General features: G+C 42.3%; 1 protein-coding gene across 1 annotated transcript; it reads left to right on the forward strand.

Annotated features, from left to right (window-relative positions):
• The first annotated feature begins 1,910 nt into the window (after nt 1–1,910).
• LOC111955138 (exopolyphosphatase PRUNE1-like) lies at nt 1,911–23,381 on the forward strand. The gene is made up of 8 exons (XM_023975238.2): nt 1,911–2,134; nt 12,000–12,104; nt 13,070–13,275; nt 13,561–13,745; nt 13,993–14,151; nt 16,375–16,469; nt 19,183–19,341; nt 19,900–23,381. The coding sequence occupies exons 1-8, from the start codon at nt 2,096–2,098 to the stop codon at nt 20,383–20,385; spliced, it is 1,434 nt and encodes a 477-aa protein (XP_023831006.1). The 5' UTR covers nt 1,911–2,095; the 3' UTR covers nt 20,386–23,381.
• Nucleotides 23,382–24,806: the final 1,425 nt, after the last annotated feature.

Below are 24,806 nucleotides of genomic sequence, written 5' to 3' on the forward strand. Positions count from 1 at the left end.
GGCAGTTAACCCACTGTTCCCAGGCTGTCATTGAAAATGAGAATTTGTTCTTAACTGACTCGCCTAGTTAAATAAAGGTAAAAATATCAGACCGTACACCATAAGTATGACAAAACGTGTATTTTTACTGCTCTAATTACGTTGGTAACTAGTTTATAATAGCAATAATGCACCTTGGGGGTTTGTGGTATATGGCTAATATACCACGGCCAAGGGCTGTATCCAGGCACTTCGTGCTTAAGAACAGACATTAGCTGTGGTATGTTAGCCATATACCACACCCCCTCGGGCCTTATTGCATAATTATGTCACATACTGTGTGTATAAAGACGATAAACACCTGCTCTCACTAATGTAGAAACTGAATAAAATAGTATAATTCTCACACAGCTTAATCTCTTCCATGTATTGTCTTGACCATCAATATGATTCTAATAATAGGATTTGTGTTGGCAAAAAGTTCTGGAAATATTTTCTGTTGATGTTGTCATGAGGCAAAAAGTAAGGGACACATAAATAGGCATAGGAGCTCTGAATAAATATTTTATAATTATTTTTAAGCTTATTTTTGTTTTGATTTCGGGCTGCTCTAGGGTTTAATCACTATATCCTGCCTTGACTCTCAGATACGCAGGATCGTGATTAAAGTATATATTTTGACTTGATATCTAGCTAGCTAGCTGGCTGTTTGAATTCAAAACATGTGGCGTTTTGTTTAATCTGTTTGGAAGTATTACACCAAGGATTGCATGCTGTGTCCAGAGGTAGCAGACGAAGTTCAGGGAATGCTCCTAAACACTTCCAAGATGTTGTATCTTTTCGTGAGCTTTTCAGCAGCTGTGGCATCACTCAGGTGAGTGCTACATTCCTGGCAATGGAGGACCAGTACCAGAGGAGCGGCTCTAATGGAACGACTGACCATTCCGAGAAGCAGGTGTGGTGCGTTGTTAACCTTTTTTGTTGTTGTCAGATTGTCATTGATTATCCTTGCCTGTCCCATCAATGCCCTCTCTACTGAACCTACGATGAACCTAGACTGCCTTTCCAGACCCAAATGCCTCAACTTCATCCGAAGCCGACTGAGACTTTCTATCTCCATCATTAACATGTTTTGTTTGTTTGCTTTTTGTGCGCAACACAAGTTAAAAATGTTATTCGTTAATATATCTGTAACCTAAGTATGCCTAGTACGCTAGATCTACTGCGTAGCCTAGGCCTACAAGGTTATTTGTTCGTAAATGTTTTGAGCCATTTTTTAAGAGGACCACAATTCAAACTTTTTTTATGTAATTCTCGATAATTTTACATGCATGTGTGGTTGTATTATGTTTTAACTTATCAAATAAATATATCTATATATATACCACACAGCTCTGCAGTGGATTGCTTTTTGTCACAACTCCGTTTGTGACATCACGAATTTAGTGGAATATTTACCCGCGTTCCGAGTCTTTTCAGTGAGCCGGCTCATTGCCTCCGTTAGGCTAAAAGAGCCGCTCATTTGGCGCCTAAACGGCTCTTCGTTCAGTAGCGCTTAAAACAATTACATAAAACCATGAAAACCATGCAAATATCTAATTTAAGCCTACAAAGTTACCTCCCATTGTGTCAGATCGTGACATGTGAATTCAAATACATTTTTACCAGACCATATTATTAGATGACCTGCAAAAAAAGGAATGTACAGCAAAATGTGTGTGGACTTGAAAACGTATCTCACCTCACTATTTATTGTTCCTGCAGTGAGGAATTACAATCTTCATACAATGTTTTTATAACTTATCTGCAGATAATCGTTAATCATATTGTTACTGAAAAAGCAGTAACAATATGCAAATCAGGGAGCTAAATGAACTGCTCTTTCGCAGATGCAATTCGGTTCCTGACGTTCACCAGAAAGAGCCGTTCAAAAAGAGCCGTTCATTCGCGAAGGACCCACCACTACCACTTTCTACATTATACCCGCTACACTTCAGGAGCTGCTGTTTTTCAAAACGTGGTGTAGGAATATTTGTCAACTTGTCTTTGCACAGGACCCAGGTCTGTAAACATTCTGTTTAACAGAATATCCTGGGCGTGCTTTACGCTGGCGAAAATGGAGGGGTTTCTACAGAGATGTAGTGCTGCAATAAAGGTAGGCAAACACACGAACACGTTTACTATGCATAGCATATTTTACAAATGTCTCAGTTGCTCTGCTCAAGACTAGCCCTGTCCATCGCGTGCTCTCTCTGCAGTCTGTCATGCCATATTTGTTTTTTCCCCTATTGAATTAGCTAGCGTATTACTAATATATTACTCATAATGTACTATTCTATTACTAAACCATTCCAACGTTTCTGCAACTACCTCCCGCTAACAAGTAACGTTTGAAATGTATTATAGCTCTTGTGGCTTTGAGTCAGTTACTCTTGTCACGGAGTGAAATTGAAAAGTTTAGTCTTGACAGCCAACTGTCAACTAAAATTGAGAGTTTATTGATTGAACATAGAGTCAAATTGCAGTTTGGTTCAAGATTCAAATGTTTTTTCTTCATACAAAGTATGCATATCTTCCTGTTGTAAAAACATACACAAACCACAGAGCGCCATGACTAATGAGGGGGTGGTGTGTGGATGAGTTGTCAGAGAACAATAGGAGGTAGAATATTGCCCACCGTAACTTCCATTACAGTCATTGTCGAATATTGCATGATGCAGTTCTTGCACAGCAAACCCCACACCAGGCCTCGTTGGTATGTTTTCAATATATTTAGCAAAGTGTTGTCACAGTAGAGTCAGATAACCGATGCCGTGAGGGTTAATCATTTGTATGACTTTTTAGTCAAGTGCAAAGAGCTAGACATGGAAAATAATCTCTTAAACAATTCCCTATCTGCCCCATCCCTGGCATTTACTGACCATGTATTCTCTCAGTGTGTGCACAATCAAGACGAAAGCTGCCATGTGTGGCTGGTTCGCCTGTCTATATACAGTGCATTCGGAAAGTATTCAGACCCCTTGACTTTTCCCACATTTTGTCACGTTCCAGCCTTATTCTAAAATGTATTAAATAGTTTTTCCCCCTCATCAATTTACACACAATAGCCCACAATGACACAGCAAAAACAGGTTTTTAGAAATGTGTGTAAATTTATAATAAAAATAACGGAATATCATATTTACATAAGTGTTCAGACCCTTTTCTCAGTACTTTGTTGAAGCACCTTTGGCAGCGATTACAGCCTTGAGTCTTCTTGGGTATGATGCTACAAGCTTGGCACACCTGAATTTGAGGAGTTTCTCCCATTCCTCTCTGCAGATCCGCTCAAGCTCTGTCAGGTTGAATGGGGAGCGTTGCTGCACAGCTGTTTTCAGGTCTCTCCAGAGATGTTAGATCGGGTTCAAGTCCGGGCTCTGGCTGGGCCACTCAAGGACATTGAGACTTGTCCCAAAGCCACTCCTGCGTTGTCTTGGTTGTGTGCTTAGGGTCGTTGTCCTGTTGGAAGGTGAACCTTCACCCCAGTCTGAGGTCCTGAGCGCTCTGGAGCATGTTTTCATCAAGGATCTCTCTGTACTTTGATCCGTTCATCTTTGCCTCGATCCTGACTAGTCTCCCAGGCCCTGCCGCTAAAAAACATCCCCACAGCATGATGCTTCCAGCACCATGCTTCACTGTAGGGATGATGCCAGGTTTCTTCCAGACCTGACGCTTGACATTCAGACCAAAGAATTCAATCTTGGTTTCATCAGACCAGATAATGTTGTTTCTCATGGTCTGAGAGTCTTTAGGTGCCTTTTGGCAAACTCCAAGTGGGCTGTCATGAGTTTTTTACTGATGAATGGCTTCCGTCTGGCCACTCTACCATAAAGGCCTGATTGGTGGCGTGCTGCAGATATGGTTGTCCTTCTGGAAGGTTTTCCCATCTCCACAGAGGAACTCTAGAGCTTTGTCAGCGTGACTATCGGGTTTTTGGTCACCTCCCTGACCAAGGCCCTTCTCCCCTGATTGCTCAGTTTGGCCAGGCAGCCAGCTCTAGGAAGTCTTGGTGGTTCCAAACTTCTTCTATAATTTTTTGTTGGTGTATTTTACCCTCTTTTTCTCCCAATTTCAATTACGATCTTGTCTCATCGCTGCTACTCACCAACGGGCTCGGAAGAGGCGAAGGTCGAGCCATGCGTCCCCCGAAACATGACCCACCACCGCACTCCTTAACACCCGCCTGCTTAACCTGGATGCCAGCCGACACCAGTCAAGGTGTCGGAGGAAACACCGTTCAGCTAACGACGAGGTCAACATGCAGGCTGCCATAAACAGTCACTAGATCACCATGTGCCAAGTAAAGCCCCCCGGCCAAACCCTCCCCTTACCCGGACGGCGCTGGGCCAATTGTGCGCCGCCCTATGGGACTCCCGGTTACGGCCAGTTGTGACACAGCCTGGGATCGAATGCGGGTCTGTAATGATGCCTCAAGCACTGAGATGCAGTGCCTTAGAATGCTGCTCCACTCGGGAGACCCCCAAAACTTCTTCCATTTAAGAATTATGGAGGCCACTGTGGTCTTGTGGACCTTCAATGCTGCAGAATGTTTTTGGTATCCTTCCCCAGATCTGCGCCTTGACACAATCCTGTCTCAGAGCTCTACGGACAATTCCTTCGACCTCATGGCTTGGTTTTTGCTCTGACATCAACTGTGGAACCTTATTTAGACAAGTGTGTGCCTTTCCAAATCATGTCCAATCAATTTAATTTATCACAGGTGGACTCTAATCAAGTTGTAGAAACATCTCAAGGATGACCAATAGAAACAGGATGCACCTGAACTCAATTTCTAGTCTCATAGCAAAGGGTCTGAATACTTATGTAAATAAGGTATTTCTGTGTTTTATTTTTAATAAATTTTCAAAAATGTCTAAAAACCTGTTTTCACTTCGTCATTATGGGCTATTGTGTGTAGATTGCTGAGGATTTTTTTTAAATGTATTAATCCATTTTAGAATAAGGCTGTAACGTAACAAAATGTGGAAAAAATCAGGGGTCTGAATACTTTCCGAATGCACTGTAGTCTAGGTGGGCGGAGTCTGGGCTAAAGCTCTCACATCCAAATTCCTGTGGCCCAACTGCTTGACTGTTGTGCATGTGACATTAATAGTGACATTAGGTGGCACCTCTGTCACTATGCCGGGATGGCAGACATCTCATCCCCCCCTCCTTCCACTGTCTTTGGCTGTCAGGCACAGCAAAGGTTTAAAGGGTAGGTGTCTAATTTCAAGGGGTCGGTCATTTCTTTTTAGTAGTCACCATTAACGCTCTTTACTTTAGTTATTTTCTTTCCGTCAGAGAACAGCTGTGGTGGGATATCATATCAGAGAACACATTTGAGACATGACGTAACACGAATTAAAACATGAAATGGGCTGAATTGAATTCCCTTCTTAAAACCCTCTCTTTATGACACTGTAGTACAGTATGTACTGTAGTAGGCCAAGTTGTAGTTTGTAGTGGCCTATTTTCTTTTTGAAGTGCAGCGAGCAAGGGGCAAGCATTCCTTAACCCACCATTACTCACAAGCCAATGGGTTATGATCTATTCACTTAAAAGTTCTTCACTCCTGGCATCCTCCAAGTATGATTTCCAATTTTATATGGACGTAATCAAAGCTTCGTGGCATACTTCCTGGCTCTTGTCGTCTGTTAGATTTAATGTTTCTACCCTCCAGTCAGATGCTACTGTTTGGTAAATATCAACCACTTAGGTCAGGTTATGTCTGGATACTGCCATACAGAAGGTCTCTGTATTCTGGTGGGCACTGGGTAGCCTTAGCTTAGCCACTGTCACTTCACATTATTGCTTCATCACATGGCTGGAGACTAAGGGCTGGTTTGAGCCAGGAGCATACCACCCTGCATCCAACTGCTGGCTTGCCTCTGAAGCTTAGCAATGTTGGTCCTGGTCGGTCCCTGGATGGGAGACCAGATGCTGCTGGAAGTGGTGTTGGAGAGCCAATAGGAGGCACTCTTTCTTCTGGTCTAAAATAATTATCCCAATACCCCAGGGCAGTGATTGGGGACATTGCCCTGTGTAGGGTGCTGTCTTTCAGATGGGATGTTAAACGAGTGTCCTGACTCTCGGTGGTCACTAAAAATCCAATGGCACTTATCTTAAGAGTAGTGCTGGCTAAATTCCCAGTCTTTCCCTTGTCGGGTTCACCTAGGGGTCATGATAAGGGCTGTACCAAAATGTTTGATGTATTAGAATAATTGATAATGCTTATGTTTTATTAATAGAAGGGGAGGGGTTATAAGACCCCTCCCTCTTTACATTTATAGGGTCCTTGACTACAGATTAACAATATATATATTCATTATAGAGTTTTAGAATTGTTCCACAGTTGTTTGCTCTTTCTCTCTCTTATAAAGAAGACCCCTATTATACATGTGTGACTGTCACGCTCGTCATAATAACTGGACCAAAGCGCAGCGTGATCTGGGTTCCACATCTTTTTATTACTATGTGAAAGTCACAGCAAAACAAAACAATAAACGAACAAACGATACGTGAAGAAAATGCAGTGCTCACAGGCACTACACAAAAACAAGATCCCACAAAGCACAATGGGGAAATGGCTGCCTAAATATGATCCCCAATCAGAGACAACGATAAACAGCTGCCTCTGATTGGGAACCATACCAGGCCAACATAGATATATATATTCACCTAGATAACTCACCCTAGTCACACCCCGACCTAACCAACATAGAGGATAAAAAGCTCTCTATGGTCAGGGCGTGACAGTGACTGAGACAGAACTCTGCAGGGGGGTGTGGGAGATAAGAGTTTAGTTTAGTTTATTAATTCGACCATAAAAAAAAAAAACACACATAAAACTTAAAAGCCATACATGCACATGAATAAAATCATCGAGGATAACACACACTAAAGTCTGGGACTTATTTCCATTGTGGTCCTCTTGAGACAAGATACTAATCAGACATTCCACAATAAATCAACTTTGGGGAGGGGACATTTATTGCCTAGCTTTTAGATAACACTGAAACTCTATGTCTGTATAGCTATGGATGCATGGGCTTGGTCTCAGGAGTAGAAGGTAATGACGTAGTCAGTGACATCACTAAGGCTGGACTTCGGTTTAATAAAACAACTTGAGACCTTTTGTTTGATGCAGAACTTGCATGCATGCTATTTCCCCGATTGTCAACTTCTGTTTGCAATTGGATTAATAAAGGTTTTTGAATGATTTAATTAAATATATTGTCATAATGCTAATTTCACCAATGAGCCAATGATGATTGACAAGGACGAAAGGAACGAACCCTAACACCTTCATACCTCATGGTATGAGGGAATGGTCTCATTCATCCAGGTTGTTGCTGTAAATGAGAATGTGTTCTCAGTCAACTTACCTGGTAAAATAAGGGTAAAATAAAAATCAATAAATACACATTTCTGGACATGGATTAAGCCTGGTCCTGGGCTGAAAGTCTATGTCATTGGAGATTCCTAATTAAAATGGATTTTTAGTTGTAGGACTAGACTAATCGGTGTTTGGGAAACCCGCTGTCACGATCCTCTTCCTGGAAATGACTGGACCAAAGCGCAGCGTGGTACGTGTTCATGATATTTTATTTAATCAGAACACGTGAACAAAAATAACAAAGAGAAAAACAAACAGTTCTGTAAGGTAACTAAACTATACAGAAAACAACTACCCACAAACACAGGTGGGAAAAAGGCTGCCTAAGTATGATTCCCAATCAGAGACAACGATAGACAGCTGCCTCTGATTGAGAACCACACCCGGCCAAACACAAAGAAATAGAAAACATAGAAATAAAGAAACTAGAATGCCCACTCTAGTCACACGTGACACCTGCCCTATGTGTTAATGTTTATGTCTGGGGTCATCCCTGACTACTCTGCCTACTGTGGAGCTAGAATAAGAGAACTAGCCTAACGTTTTGTATGCCTGTCCTGTCTCATGCCCACACACTGGGGTTGGGGAGTCCACAACATGCTCATCCACATGTTCATCAACATGCTCACCTTTCCCATAATCAAACACTTAGAGTCAATATAAGGTTATTGGCTGCAGCAGTCTTTCTTTTCAGTGATGGGGCAAGACTACGGGTATGTTCAATAGATCGAGACAGTAGCCTAGATCAAGACAGAGAGATCTGTAGAGGTCAGACATTTCCTTCCTTGACTATGTGTGCCATAATTCTGTTGTTATGATATTGTAATTACTGGCAGAATAAATTGGTATTGGTCAATTCTGACATTGTTGAAATGGTCCATTTCTTTTCCTAAGACTTGATTTGATCTTTTATAAACAATACAAAAACAATATTAAAACATATACATACAAACGACAACATCATACAAACATCAACTACATCACACCTGCCCAGACCCAGGAGCACACACCCCCATCTCCAGCGCCCGCATCACTTTCCGCCACATGGCCTCAAACTGCACCATTTTGTTTCTCTCCGTAGCCTATACGCTTCACATTTTTTGAAAATAAAGCATTGGACCTTCCGTTAACGACGGACGATTGGTTAATTTCCAGTTTTTAAGTATACGTTTTTTAAATATGATTGACGAGAAAAGTATCGTCCAACCCGTCGGGTATCTCACTTCACCCTCATATGTCATGTCTTGAAATATGCCGACAGACAGATTAAAAGACATTTTTGCCTATCTAAGGTATGTCCAACTACCGAAGTTCATAAGCGTTGCCTAAAATTACACCATTACCTACATAAAATAACACTATTCCCAACAAAAGGGGACTCAAAGTGGAATTTATTTAACTGAAATGTTATACAGATGATGAGGACGAGAAAGAAATATAGAATGAGGAAGAATAAGGCTTGTCTTTCCTTGTCAGGCCCTGACCATAGAGAGCCTTTTTATTCTCTATTTTGGTTAGGTCGGGGTGTGACTAGGGTGGGTAATCTAGGTTGTTTTATTTCTATGTTGGCCTGGTATGGTTGCCAATCAGAGGCAGCTGTTTAGCGTTGTCTCTGATTGGGGATCATATTTAGGCAGCCATTTCCCCACTGGTTTTTGTGGGATCTTGTTTATGTGTAGTTGCCTGTGAGCACTCCATAGCTTCACGTGTCGTTTGCGCTTTATTGTTTTTTTGTGCGGTTCACTTCTAATAAAATGTCGAACCGATTTCACGCTGCGCTTTGGTCTGAATGTTATTACGACGATCGTGACACTCCTCCCTCTCTCCACACGCCTTGCGACTTTATCCACCAATTCCACGGTTTATCAGGGTGTTAGCATTACCTTTCCAAATCCTTGAGGCCTGTAGAACACTTAGAAAGTGGATTGGAGAGAGAATGCCTCAGTGTAGTGTGGTTTTACATCAACCAGATGGAATGAGAGCTATGATAGGTCACTCTGAAAGGGAGACAAGTGAGAGTAGCCAGTGTGCGTTACTGCATTTGATTTGTGCTTGAGTAATAATGGAACACTGTTGACTCAGCAATATCAACTCAATGAAGCTGACAAAGTGTCTCAGTGATCCTTGGTCTGAACGCTGCACTCAAATGCAGGCCTAAATGGATTGTTCTGTTAAAGTGGTAGAATTCACATTAGCGTGGGATATGAGGATTACTGTTAGAAAACAGCAGTGCCCTGTTATAAAACAGTAATTGACATTCCTGAGTAATAGAGTGAGTTGCATATGAAGCCCGTTGCAAAACAGTTAGCATTTCCCATTAACACCATTATCTACAATTGATGGCAAACAAAACAGGTGCACAAGGACATGCATAAAGTTCAGAGCTGCGTGAATCAGAGCATCCTATCATGATCATTTTACTATCATAACATTCCCCCTCTGCACTTCCATATTTGTGTCACAGGCCTACATTTTCCCACCAACCAAGTTGTTCATCTCTTATCTAACCCTTGTTTATATTTCTAGCCTCGTCCTTGAATGGGTACTGCAGTACTGGATTACTATAGCTGTTATAGAGGTGGTCCTGAATCGTTCTATTTGCCATGGAACAGTCGTGGAGTCACAGTTGGAGAGCTCTGCTGCACACACACTCTGTGGTTAAATATAGCCTCCTTTTGGTTCCTGCTTGCCTGCCCGGGTCTGACCACTACTACGGCTTATAGGAGGTGACAGGCACGCTGGGAAGAGGGAGATGCGAGGGAAGGGGAGGCTGGGCGGCCATGACGCCATGTCGTAGTACACTCACACTGGCTGCCCGTACACTCACCCTTGGGGCCCTTAACATGGGGCGGAATGGCTCTCTCCACCAGTCTCTCTGAAAAACCAGTCTAGGAGGCAGACCTGGCTATATTTCTTGATTTACCATTGAAGTCAATAGGATGCACATCAACTCCCAATATGTTGAGATCAACAGGAGAGATCCTATCCTTGTTACGCTGGTTCACAAAGTACAATCGTGGACTAACCTTATAGAATCATTGTTAAATCTATGGTGGCCTGATGGGGCAAAGTAGTTCTTAGCATATAAATACCTGCTAAATAGTTTGTGTTTGGGCCTTCTCTCCTAATTTACAGGTAAATACAGGTTGAGAAACTAACTGAACTAGCTCATTCAAGTGTTCACAATGCAGAGCATAGGGGGTCAGAAGAACTTTGCTGAATCCAGATGGCTGGTTTGGCTTTTTTGTGTTTATACTGAATGCTGCCACACACACTGGTAATTAGTGCTTTCACTGCTTTTGAATCATCACATCACAGCAAGGCCGTCTCCCCCCCGTTGTCAGTAATAACACTGTTTCTTCCATCATGTCACAGATAAAGCGAGACTAATCACACTCATTATCACAGTGGGTCTACCAACCGACAGCTAAATGATCCAAATGAAAACATCCCGCTGAGTCCAATAAGGCTATATCACAGTTTCAGCTGCACATTCACTCACTGTTATTAAACTTAAGGTAGTTGATGTTCGTTGATAAGCTTAATTAGATTATAAACAGCAGTCCAAAAATGTTAGCATAGGCTAGATGCTAACTAACTACTGTGAGCCTGACTGACATAAGGCAACCATTTCAGTCAAAATAGGATTTGTTTCAGTAGGCTAAATTTTGGCTAATCAATAACTGACTGCAGGTAGGTATCAAAAATTCTGCCGACTGTTTGGGTCTCCAACAGGTTGATCGCGAGCTACCAGAAGCTTGCAGCCCACCTATAAGTAGCTCACGAAACAATTCTGAAAGTGCATGTATTTTTCACGTGTTCCACCGCAAACTGTCATAAACAAATCTCACAAGTATCAGACATCTCAAGTTCCCGCCTACTATCCAATCAAATCTACATTTACATTATCCCACCCCTAGTTAGCCACAATTGGCTTAAAAAGACAAACATAACACTATATCTGCCAATTAATGTCAAGCTATATTGCCCCTGTATGTCTGTGTGGTGCACGAGTTTGTCTCTACCATTCACTTCGTGTAGCTAGTTAGCAATCATGATAACTGTCTTCTGCGTAGACAGAAAGACTTTCTCCAACACCTTCTTAATGAAATATTAACTGAAAAGTAGGCTTACCTGGCAGGATTATGGCAGGATTATTTCTATCAATCGGGTTGGCTTTTGTTTAGCAAACTCTGTCATGACATATGCAGCAGCAAAAAAATTGTTAGACAAGCACAGGACTTTTTAGCAAAATGCCCTCAAAAATGGTCTTCTGCTGTGATTTAAGCATTGACAGGGGTTCAGAACATCAAATTCCATTGTTTCTCTATGAACAATTGTAATTTTGAGAGTGTAAAACCAAGAAAAACTAATTTGGAAAAGTACAAAGGTTGGAAGGTGCTATAAAAGGTTGGAAACCCTTGGTTTAGATGATACTAATGTTTTTTACATTTTGACTAGTGTAGCCTTGGCTGTGTTAAAAAAACTGTTTACAAATCTGCAAAGTATAAAGCTGACAGAATTTTACCACCCTCTTGCCCCCTTCTTTTTCTACCTCCTTCCTTTATTTTTATAACCTCCTTAGGGCAGTGCGGAGGGAAGCTCTGGGATCCACGTCATCCTTGGCAACGAGGCCTGTGACCTCGACTCCATGGTGTCGTCCCTCGCCTTCGCCTACTTTCTGTCCAAAGTGAGTCAGCTAGCTTCTAGCCTGTACCGCCTCTCATTAGGGAATCCCTCAACCCAGGTCGGAAATAAGTTAGCATACCTGAAGTATTCATTCCCCTCCTCATATGTTTAGGTTTTTATACTGTAATAAATATTGACACTTTACTTCAGGGCCGCCGAAAGTGGGGCCCACGGGCCCTTGACAACATTTTAGGCTCCCCAGAGGCTTCCATAAAGAGCTTATCTAATTATGAACAATATATTCTTTAAAGTTCTATATCTTCAAAACTTGATTGCTGGTATGCAAAACATTTTGGGACTGTATCAACAGTGGACTAATGAAACAAATACCAAAAGATAGTTTTTGACTTGAATTTTCCTTTTAAGTCCCATACAAGCAAAATGACAACTCTATAGTGCAGTTGTTTGAAAGCAAATTGGTGGACGAATACGTCCTGCTATGCGGTAATGAATAAGTATCTTCTCTTTGACTTGTGAACAGAGTTGAAAGAGCTGGGCCAAAGTTCTGAAGCACCGCAGGCGCGGAATTTGCACTGAGTGACTCATTTGTAAGTCTGAGGGCCATGAATAGCTTGACCAAGCGTAATCAAAATGCCCAGCATTTTCCAAAATAGGAGCAGACAACCCTCAGAGTCACTCAAGCATAAAAACAGTGTCTGTGCCCTGGCCACCGGGCACCAGTCTCTTCTTATCTTTCATTACTGCATTGATCCATCCGTCCTCCCTAACCCCTGGTTAAAGCTGCTCGCTAGCCTATACCCCCCCGCTACTCATGAAATATTCACACAACCTCAGATACTCAAGATCCCCCAAGGCCTGAGAAGATGGACAAAAACATTGCAGAGGAATCCCAGCTAGCCTCATCAGGAAGGTGCGTTGGTGTCAGATATCTGTTTTGATCTGGTCTCCCTCTCCTATCCTTCCCTCTTTTTCTCCTCCTCTTCTTCCATCCCCCTTTGTTCCCAGACGTCTGGCAGCTCAGGTAAGACTGTGGTGCCGGTGCTGAACATCCCGAGGGCTGAGTTCCACCTGCGGTCCGACAACGTGTTCCTATTGAAGGAGAGCGGTGTTCCGCCGGAGGCTCTGGTGTTCCGTGACGAGGTGGACCTGGCAGGGCTCCATAGAGCCAAGAGGTTGATGCTCACCCTGGTGGACCACAACGTGCTTCCTAGGTCATCGGTTGCAACATTACTCTTTCTATTTATTTTCTGTTCTAAACTCGCATTCTCTTTCTCTCATTCTCTACGTTGCCATCTCTTTGCTTTTCTCTCACTCAGATTTTCTTCCACTGATACCTACAGTATCAAGTAGTATTGACAACACAGGTCAAAGTTATGAGAAAGTGCCTGATATGTGCAGGGCCAGTTTCCTGGACCAAGATTGAGGAAACACATAGTTTAGGATGTATGACACAACGTATTTCACAATATTCACTCAACCCTGACTTTTCCCTGTAGTGCCGACATCGACTTGGAGGAGGCAGTTGTGGAAGTCATTGACCACCACCACCTCGAGAGGACACCCTCCATGTCCTGTTCTGTCACCGTGGAAACCGTGGGTTCCTGTGCTACCTTGGTGACAGAGCACATTCACCACAAGGCACCTGAAGTGTTAGACAGACAGGTGGCTCAATTATTATACGGTAAGGTTGCTACATCAATAATTCTCTTACATCCAGCATTCTCTATAACATGTGTCAAACTCCAGTCCTCAAGGGCCACAATGTCTCTGGGTCTTTAATCAATGTATACCTCAGAACTAGGCAGCAGGGAATATGGCAGGATGAATTATCACTGAATTCGACAATTCTCTTGTAGTTGCACTTGTTTGTCAATGCCAGCAGTAACCATTGGCTCAGTTCACCTATACTTGGCAGTGTGCCCACACAGGGGCCATCGTGCTGGATTGTGTCAACATGGCCCCTGAGGCGGGCAAGGTCACACCCAAGGACAGCCAACTGTCCTGCCTGCTGGAGTCGCGTTTCCCTGACCTGCCGCCCAGGGGCGCCCTCTTCCAGTCCCTACAAAGCGCCAAGTTTGACATCTCAGGTAAAAAGGTGGGAAAAACATGCCATGGGAGAAGTGTTGAGAGGTGCACAAAATGAATCTGCCTTGTCACTTGACATAAGATGATATGACATTATTATGTCAGTATTATGACACTGTTATGACATATCGTTCAAATAAAGTGGTACCATTATTTAAAGAGAATGTTGTTGAGTAAGTTTGAGATTTCACACAACCTCAAAAGAATGTTGTGGAGTGACCATCTAGAAGTAAACAAAATAATATGTCAAACCCCTTAGGTAGGAACCTCTGCTCTGTTGACCCATTGACTGGAAAAAGACATTGATCACGTGACACCATTCATTCCTATGTAAAACTCAATAGCACATTGAAGCCAAATAAAGTCTGTTAAGATGGCATCTCATAGAGACATAACATGCACAGTTTGAGCTACTCCAGGAAGTGATGTTGCAGGCTAGCTCAGTGCTGCCCCCTCTCATTGACTAACTCAAGTTGAAGGCCGACCGGGGTACCATGGTACCACTATTGTCTTCTTTAAAAAAATGTATTTACACAAAGATTGCAATCCTGTTTTCTGCTAATAATGCCTGCAGTAACGCGGTCGGCCTTGAACTTCCGTAGCTTCAATCCGAGGGGACGGTCGTTCTGCCTTGTGTTGACCAAATTCCAGGTTTGTGTTATGTTATACAGTGCCCTTGACTTTTTCAAACTGTTGTTGTGTTACAGCCTGATTTTAAAATGGATGAAATTTAGATTTTTGGTCACTGGCCTACACACAATATCCCATAATGTCAAAGTGGAATGATGTTTTTTAAATTTTTTACGAATTAGTTAAAAATGAAAAGCTGAAATGTCTTTTGAGTCAATAAGTATTCAACCCCTTTGTTATGGAAAGCCTATATAAGTTCAGGAGTAAACATTTGCTAAACAAGTCACATAATACATCGCCTTCAGAAACTTTTCACACTCATTGACTTGTTCCACATTCTGTTGTGTTACAGCCTGAATTTAAAATGTATTAAATTGAGATTTGTTTGTCACACTCTGTGGGCAATAACAGTGTTTAACATGAACTTTAAATGATTACCTCATCTCTGTACCCTACACATGTAATTATCTATAAGCTCCCTCAGTCGAGCAGTGAATTTCAAACACAGATTCAACCACAAAGACCAGGAAGGCTTTCCAATGCCTGGCAAAGGGCACCTACTGGTAGATGGGTAAAATCTTTGTTTAAAAAAGCTGTCATTGAATATCCGTTTGGGCATAATGAAGTTATCAATTACACTTTGGATGGTGGGTGTATCAGTGCACCCGGTCAATACAAAGATACAGGTGTCTTTACTAACTCAGTTGCTGGAGAGGAAGGAAACCGCTCAGGGATTTTACGATGAGGCCAATGGTAACTTTAAAACAGTTACAGAGTTTATTGGCTGTGATAGGAGAAAACTGAGGATGGATCAACAACATTGTAGTTACTCCACAATACTAACATAAATGACAGAGTGAAAAGAGGAAGTCCTGTACAGAATAAAAAATATTCCAAAACATGCATCCTGTTTGCAACAAGACGCTAAAGTAAAACTGCAAAAATGTGGCAAAGCAATTCAACTTTTTGCCCTGAATACAAAGTGTAATGTTTGGGGCAAATCCAATACAACACATTACTGAGTACCACTCTCCATATTTTCAAGCATATTATGGATGCAAGGACTGACCATACATGACATCACAATTCTAGTTTAATCATGTTTTGAGGCTATACAGTGTTTACATTTACTTTGTTTACAAACATTGGAGTAAAACAAGCTTATAGTTTGGGTTATGATGAGGTACGACAGTTGAACTAAACTCGAGGCATTTCTAAGTTATATTCTTCAAGAATCAAATGGGTAATTATAATTAATTTGTAAGTAAAAACATTTATGTAGCAACTACTTATGGCCCATTTTAAAGCTTTTTCATCAAACTGCCCTGTTTTCTTTTTTTATTTCAGATGGTCCCGCCTTCATGTCCTCTAACAATTGCTATAATTTATGGTCTAATTCTCATTTCTGGAAAAGGCTTAAAATATAGGTTAAAATCCAGGTCCTGTGCCATGATTAACCAAAACACAGGGCTCTGTATATATGATCTACATTGTAACTTATGATATGCTGTAGTGTTTGTCATACAGTAGTGTCTATACCCAATTCCATTGTAATGCCATTGTAATACTGCTTGACCCATTGGTTTGTGTTACAGGTCTTTCTACAGAGCAGATCCTGCTAAAGGACATGAAGGCTGTCTCTGGGGGCGACCTGAGACTGGCAGTCAGCGCTGTGTATATGACACTAGATGTACGTACTGTCTAGACATGCTGTTACTTCACTTAATCCACTCTGCCACCACCATGCTTAAGCCACCATGCTTTAAACTGAGACTCAACGATATTAAGTAATCACAAGAGCAGTACAGCAAGAGAGTGTAAAGGAAAGGGGCTGCACTCGTCAGAACCAACACATACACTGTTAAACATCTGCACAGGAGTTTGCATCTCTCTAATGCATTGTGACAGCTGCCTGACAACAAATGCTGACGAGTGCAGCCTCCTGCTTCACGCGGTCTTTGTGTCGGAAGTTGCCCTGCTCCTTGTGGTAAAGGAATATGGCTGAGTCTACCTTTAATAACAGCACCCTCTCAGGATCACACTGGGTGTATGTGAACATTTACTCTTCCCCATTAACAACAATGCATTACAATTGCCTAATTTGCCTTTGAATGACCAACCAACTCTTTAACAAATTTGGGTTTGCAGATGATTCACCAAGTCATATTTCCTACTCCTTTGAGAGAATTGTATTCCACTATTATAATCTTAAGTCATTCATGCTACAATGTTACCAATATGTCTATAATCTTGGGAGAATATCAATTTTCTAATTCATTTTGGCAATGGAGCCTCTGCCTCAGGGAGGTGCAACTACGCTATATAGACAAAAGTATGTGGACATCCCTTCAAATTAGCGGATTCGGCTATTTCAGCCACACCCATTGCTGAGAGGTGTTTAAAATCGAGCACACCGCCATGCAATCTCCATAGACAAACATTGGCAGTAGGAATGGCCTTTCAACGTGGCACCGTCATAGGATACCACCTTTCCCACAAGTCAGTTTGTCAAATGTCTGCCCTGCTAGAGCTGCCCCAGTCAACTGTAAGTGCTGTTATTGTGAAGTGGAAACGTCTAGGAGCAACATCGGCTCAGCCGAGAAGTGGTAGGCCACACAAGCTCACAGAACGGGACCGCAGAGTGCTGCAGCGTCTGTCCTCAGTTGCAACACTCGCTATCAAGTTCCAAACTGCCTCTGGAAGCAGCACAAGTACTGTTTTCGTCGGGAGCTTTCATGAAGTGGGTTTCCATGGCCGAGCAACCGCACACAAGCCTAAGATCACCATGCGCAATGCCAAGCGTTGGACTCTGGAGCAGTGGAAACACGTTTTCTGGAGTGATGAATAACGCTTCACCATCTGGTAGTCCAACAGACAAATCTTGGTTTGGCGGATGCCAGGAGAACGCTACCTGCCCCAATGCATAGTGCCAACTGTAAAGTTTGGCGGAGGAGGAATAATGGTCTGGGGCTGTTTTTCATGGTTCGGGTTAGGCCTCTTAGTTCCAGTGAAGGGAAATCTTAACGCTACAGCAAACAATGACATTCTAGACGATTCTGTGCTTCAAACTTTGTGACAACAGTTTGGGGAAGGCCATTTCCTGTTTCAGCATGACAATGCCCCTGTGCACAAAGCGAGGTCCGTACAGAAATGGTTTGTCACGATCAGTGTGGAAGAACTTGACTGGCTTGCACAGAGCCCTAACCTCAACTCCATCGAACACCTTTGGGATGAATTGGAACACCGACTGCGAGCCAGGCCTAATTTCCCAACATCTATGCCTGACCTCACTAATGCTCTCGTAGCTGAATAGAAGCCAGTCCCTGCAGCAATGTTCCAACATCTAGTGGAAAGCCTTCCCATAAGAGTGGAAGCTGTTATTGCAGCAAAGGGGGGACCAACTCCATATTAATGTCCATGATTTTGGAATGAGATGTTTGACGAGCAGGTGTCCACATACTTTTGGCCATGTAGTGTATATGCAGTGACAAGCCATCTAGGAGTGAAAGTGACACCTATATTAAACTAACGTCTCTGAGCGTAAATTGTAGAGTGATTAGCGTAATAGAAATAGATCAGTAGCTACTGTGGTGCTTCAGACCAGGCTAAACAATAGTGACAGGAGTCATGTCTGTTAGTTAAGAACACTCCCTGATATCTGAGTGGCCATCGCTGCTGCATTTCAGAAGATCCCAGAATTTAGAAAAATGTACCCCCTTTTTCTAGCTTGTTTCATCGCTGCAACTCCCCAAAGAGCTCAGGAGAGACAAAGGTGGAGTCATGCGTCCTCCGAAACATGACCCACCTAACCGCACTCCTTAACACCCGCCAGCTTAACCCGGTAGCCAGCCGCACCAATGTGTCGGAGGAAACGCCATTCAACTGGCGACCGGGGTCAGCCCGCAGGCACCTGGCCCGCCACAAGGAGTCTCTAGAGCGCGATGAGCCAAGTAAAGCCCCACCGGCCTAACCCTCCCCTAAGCCGGACGACGCTGGGCCAATTGTGCACCGTCCTATGGGACTCTGTAGTAACGCCTCTAGCACTGCGATGCAGTACCTTAGACCGCTGTGCCATTCGGGAGGCCAAATATATTATTATTACAAATGCTTTCTATTTTACTGGCTTCAGCCCCAAGCCATCACATGTATCATGCGTTGACTGTACACACATGCATGGCACAGTTTTGTTGCATGCCAGAATTCTTCTCTATCAGACCTGGGTTGAAATACTATTTGAAATAATTTATACTGTATCTGTACTTGATTGAACTTGGTCTTTGGAACGGAACCAAGCAAACGCTCAAAGTATTTGAAAGATTTTAATAGTGTTTGAACCAAGTTCTGTACTCTATATAATAAAGTTTTTTTGTTTGCTGTTGTACGTCATCCCGTTTGTTCGACAGGTGTTCCTACAGCGGAGGAGCCTACAACAGGAGCTTTGTGAGTTCTGTCACAAACATCGTTTCGGTGCGGTGGTCGCCATGACAATCTCTTTTAACGAACGCAGTGAGCCCCATCGGCAGCTGGCGGTCTACAGCTCCAGCACCCTCTATAGGGAGGAGGTATGAACTGCACTGTCATGCCCACTTACAATATATTGACCCCTATGCCCATATGATGTGTAATGATTTAATATTTATAGGGGTAGTAATATAATAGATTTGATAGGGGTAGTTATATCATAAGTAGTAGTTCCACGTAGCCCTCTAATAGACTTGGCTGAATTTACCCATTTTGTGCTTTCTTAAATATGCGGCACATTTGTGTTCATGACTATGGAAAGTATTTTATATGAGTTCAGTTTATTGTAAAGGGGCCATTTGAATATCGATGTGAATCTTTCCGCCCCACTGTTTAAAAATATCCCCCAAAAATGGTCTACTTTTGTGCCAACCAACCTATCTTAGTTAGTTTAATATTGGCCCTCAGAAACTATTCCTTGGTGTGAAAATAAATGGTATTGTTATGTATTATTCTTTGATATTAAGCATGTCTGTAAGTGAGATCTATCAAAGTTGCCTTTTGGGCAAATGCAGGCATGACAATTTGAGAATATTAGTCAATGTTAAAAAGGCAATTATGAAATAGCAATACACTGTGTGTTTCTCATTCTGCTGCAGGTGAGCCAAGCATTAGAAAAGGCGCGCAACCCCTCTCTGAGCTTCTCTCCCATGAGCAGCCCCTTCAACAACATCAAGTCTTATCTCCAAGGCAACGCACTGGCCTCCCGCAATAAAGTGCTGCCTATCCTCAAGAACTTCCTGAAGGAGTGGGACAAGAAGCAAGTGCATTGTGGGGAGGCGGAGGACTTTGAGGAGTTGGACGACCACGTTGACCCCACGGGGTCGCCTAGTTTTGACGACGACGCCCGCCCCCGCTGCTTCTCAGCCTCCCGGCACCACCGCCGCCGCCTGCTGGGCACCGAGGACTCTGGGATGGAGGAGGACTTCCAAGTGCCGGCCACTCCCATGAACAGCCTGGTGGAGGGCTGTCCGCTGGACGCCGGCCTTCCACGGATCAGCGCGGAAGCCATTTTGGAGAAGTTCAGCCGCATGGGAGGGGAAGCAGGGGAAAATAAAGATGGCAACTGGCCAGGTGAACAATAACCTTCTGTTGATGCCTTTTAATCCTAGTACCCCTGGCTGACTGTCCTCGTGCACCTCAATCCAACCAACAGACTATAAGAAGGAGTGTTCAAAGTTCAAATTCAGAAGCATATTAATCAATTGTATGTTTCGTAAGGGACATCTCATAGCAAATTATAATGACAATCCAAAGGGACTATGTACAGTAACTCACTGGTTATATAGCAATCCTAGGTTTGCTATCGGCAGCTCCGTTGACATTGACTGGAAACAGGGCCCTGTTCAGGAGGAACAAAACGTCCCAAAACAGGGAGGTACCATCTGAACTAAGAAATGCTTGTTTTTTGTTTTCCGTTGCAACACGTTTTGCTACGGTGTGCCCGAATTAACATAACCCTGGACTACTGTGGCCGTCAGACTGATCACCAAGCTCTTATGGATGCTTTACTCAAGTCAGGACTAACAACACCATAGAGCATTATGAAGAATAGGATATTCTTCTAAAAGACTGGCAACCGGATGAAAAAAAGGGATGACTAGTACTACTGTATCAAGGACTCCAGATGGAGGTTGAATGAAGTGTGTGTTTTCTCTGTATCGCATCTGAGTACATGGGACTGCCTCATTGGTTAGTTAGCGCCATCTCCAAGTGTAGGGGGAGTGGATTGGAAATGTGGAGAATACATAATGGACTAACGTAATTCATCTTTGAAGGGCCTATTTCAATGTCACAGGCATTTGAGTGAACCTTTATGATGAGGGAGAATCTTGCAGTGGAGAAGGACTTCATCCATTATGACAGCATGTGTTTCAGTAGTCCTGGTCCTGGAAGACTGCTGAGTCTGCTGGTTTTTAGTGCAACCAATCTATGTACAGCTTCATATGTGCGTTATTGGGCTGATGATTGAACGCGTGATATCTCCTGCCGTGTGTGCGAGCACACGTGTTTGTTCGTGTGTGTGGACTTTTCATGGTTAGTGGGACGTCTTGATGACATTATCACCAGTCACAAAGTTCTCATCGTCGGAATCCATCTGAAAAGGGGGAAGAATTCACATCCTCCCCATAGAGAGAGAGAGGTGGATAGATAGATACCAGATGATGGATGCAACTCAGCTGCTCATTCATGCATACGAACCTCCTGCCCCCGTTCAGAGATCTAAATATACTCAGTCACCTTTCTCTCTCTCACTGAGATGTATATCACAAAGCTACTTCAGCTGTCCAAATGTACTTATCATCTAGAATCACCATTGATTATGTTACCAGTGAGGAATTAGCCTGATCCGAGATCTGTTTGCGTTCTTTCCAACCCCTATCATCAGAGTTGACTATACAGCACCAACAGATCTGGGACCGAGTTAGTGATGAATTGCTCTGATCTGTAATCTGTGTCACGTACCCAGAGAGCCTTGTGGCGGTTCATTTGAGTTAACATCAGTTCAGATGTCTGCTTCATTAGCTGGCTGTAGTTGGGCCTGGGGAGTAGTTTTCAACTTACTGTACCACAGAGACGTGCAAACACACCCAGGCAAACCCACATACAGATGAATGCATAGACACAAACACATTGGCTGCTATGCATGGTAATGATGTTAAGGCTGGTGCCTTGTCATGTTTTAATCGTTGTGAATGTGGAGTCATTATATGTCTGTTTGGTTAGACGTCTGTTCTCTACATACAGTACACTGCAGCTCTAATGTTATGTAGTTGGTGGGAAAATCTTCAAATTCAGTTGGCCAAGTGAAACTGAGCACAAGACAGTGACACTATTCCATTTCAGTCTCTAGTCTCTTCCTTTGGATCCTACCCTTTCAGTGTTCCCAGATCACAAGGTTTCGATACGTGGAAGTAATAAGATGATGGCTTCCTCTGATTAGGGTATGTGAAGCTTTCACCATATTACTCTCACCTATCCAAACCTTTAGGATCTTGGATCAAATGCAGGGAGGACGGTAGGGACTAAAATTGTATTTTGTTATAATTTGATTTGATATCTTTGACAAAAGAAAACATCTTTAAGTGTTGACTAGCACTGTGCTGAACCATTTAATGAAGATATTAAATGAAGATAGTATAGTTGAAGATACTTGATTATATAAATCAACCATGCAGTTTCATTGATATCCTCCCTACATCACAGTGAGAAGGTATGTTCAGTCACCTAGTTCATAGTTAAACAATATATGGCATCTAAGCTAGCATGGTATTGATAATGAGTTTGCTAATAAACATACTCTGAAAGATTTCTATATTGAGCCTCAGGTATTAAGGATTAGGCAATCATTAGCTTGTAGATGTTCAGCAAGCTTAGATTTTTTTAAATGTTTTGCCAGCTAAACATGCATGAGCAAATTTGTTTTTGACAATGTCAACATCAATGTACTGTATCTTGTATCCCAAATCCGTTGTTCCCAAGAGGGGTCACAAAAAAGCAAATCTAATTATGTTTGTCTTCTTTTTTATATCTCCACATACCTTTTGTGGAAGTGTTTCATGGGAAATGTATTTACAATGCAATGGCTCAGTGACTGTGCAGTTTAATATGAACACTAAACACTAGTTTGCCTTTTAATTTCAATGCCTTTCCTATACCATTTGTCATGATTACATGTTTTTGTATGTGCTCTGTGGTGTTCTAATTTCTCCATGTGTTTAAGGTTTGAAATATTAGCTAGCTGGACTTGTTTAGCTTCTAAACAGGTTGAACAAAGTCAAGTAATTCACAATGTTTTTTTTAACCAAATTGGTTCCCTTTTTCAGTTTCTCATGGTTTAAATCAAAAGATGCCCCCCCCCAACCCCTCCACATGCAGTTCCTTTCAGCATGGGTAGTTTTGTGAATTTGATGCAGTACAATCAGGGTTCAACTTCCCTTGTATTCAAGTATGCGATATGACGTGTTTGCTGTGTGGTTCCTTTATTTAAGTGAGAAAAACTGAATGTGAAAACCACGTGTAAGAAAATATTATAAGAGTAAAAAATATGCTGTTCTATTAAAGATGTATTTTAAGAGTTTGTGTTGTAGTCCAGTTTCATTCATGTTTCTTACAAAAAAGCATTCTGGGTTATTGAGCTGATTCAAAATCATAACCTAAAGCTAACGTTTCTGTAAGGCACTATTGGAATCTTTAGTGTCCTGTCACTAACTCGCACCCCTCCAGTCAGCTGTGTCACATTGTTTAGGGTGTTCTCTCACCATTTTTTCCCACCATATGCTGTGTGTGTCCACGCCCGGCAATTCTTGGTCATGTCCCAACATGCTATTGTGTGAATATACAGGGCTGTGAAAGTATTTGCCCCATTTCTAATTTTGTCCACTTTTACATATTTTGTATACTTAATGTTATCAGATCTTCAACCACAACCTAATATTATATAAAGTTAACCTGAGTGAACAAATAACGCAACAATTTCATACTTATTTCACACCCCTGTGTGAAAAAGTAATTTCACCCTTACACTTAATAACTGGTTGTGCCATCTTTAGCTGCAATTCCTCACATCACTGGAGGAATTTTGGCCCACTCTTCCATGCAGAACTGATTTAACTCAAGAGACATTTGTGGGTTTTCAAGCATGAACTGCTCGTTTCAAGTCCTGCCACAACATCTCAATTGTGATTAAGTCTGTACTTTGTCTAGGCCATTACAAAACTTCAAATGTGTGGCTTTTTAGCGATTTTCATGTAGACTTGATAGTGATCATTTTCTTGCTGCATGACCCAGCTGCGCTTCAGCTTCAGCTCACAGATGGATGACCTGACAGACGGATTCTCCTGTAGAATTATCTGATACAGAGCATAATTCATGGTTCGTTCAATTAAGGCAAGTTGTCCAGGTCCTGAGGAAGCAAAGCATCCCCAAGCCATCACACCACCATCACCATGCTTGACCGTTGGTATAAGGTTCTTACTATGGAATGCAGTGTTTGGTTTTCGCCAGGCATAATGGGACCATGTGGGCAAGAACTGATTGAATCCATGTTGTTTCCACGTCATCAACCCCAATATGTTCATGTGATGACGTTGAATCAATGTGGAAAATGTTTTTCCATTATGAAAAAAGATTGCAGTCAGAGTGCAGTATAACTGCAGTATGCAGCAAATACTTCATCCAAAATAACACCGTTTTTTTTACTGCAGTAATTTTGAAGTGTAACTGCAGTTAGAGTGCAGTATAACTTCAGTTCAAATGCAGTACACTGCAGTTATTCTGCAATTATTGCATCCAAAATACCAGACTGCAGTTATTGCACATTTACTGCAGTTTCAAAACTGCAATATTTTTTTGTAAAGGTTACACCCAACTAAAATCCAATGTCATGGTGAATGTTTTGGTTGATTTCACGTTGAATTCAAATTAGTTGACAACTCAAGGATGTTTCGTGCCCAAAACATCCCTGGGTACAAAATCTATTATGTCAATCTTCTATGGACCTTTC

This window comes from Salvelinus sp. IW2-2015, linkage group LG30 (genome assembly GCF_002910315.2).
Source record: "Salvelinus sp. IW2-2015 linkage group LG30, ASM291031v2, whole genome shotgun sequence".
Classification (NCBI taxonomy): Eukaryota; Metazoa; Chordata; class Actinopteri; order Salmoniformes; family Salmonidae; genus Salvelinus; species Salvelinus sp. IW2-2015.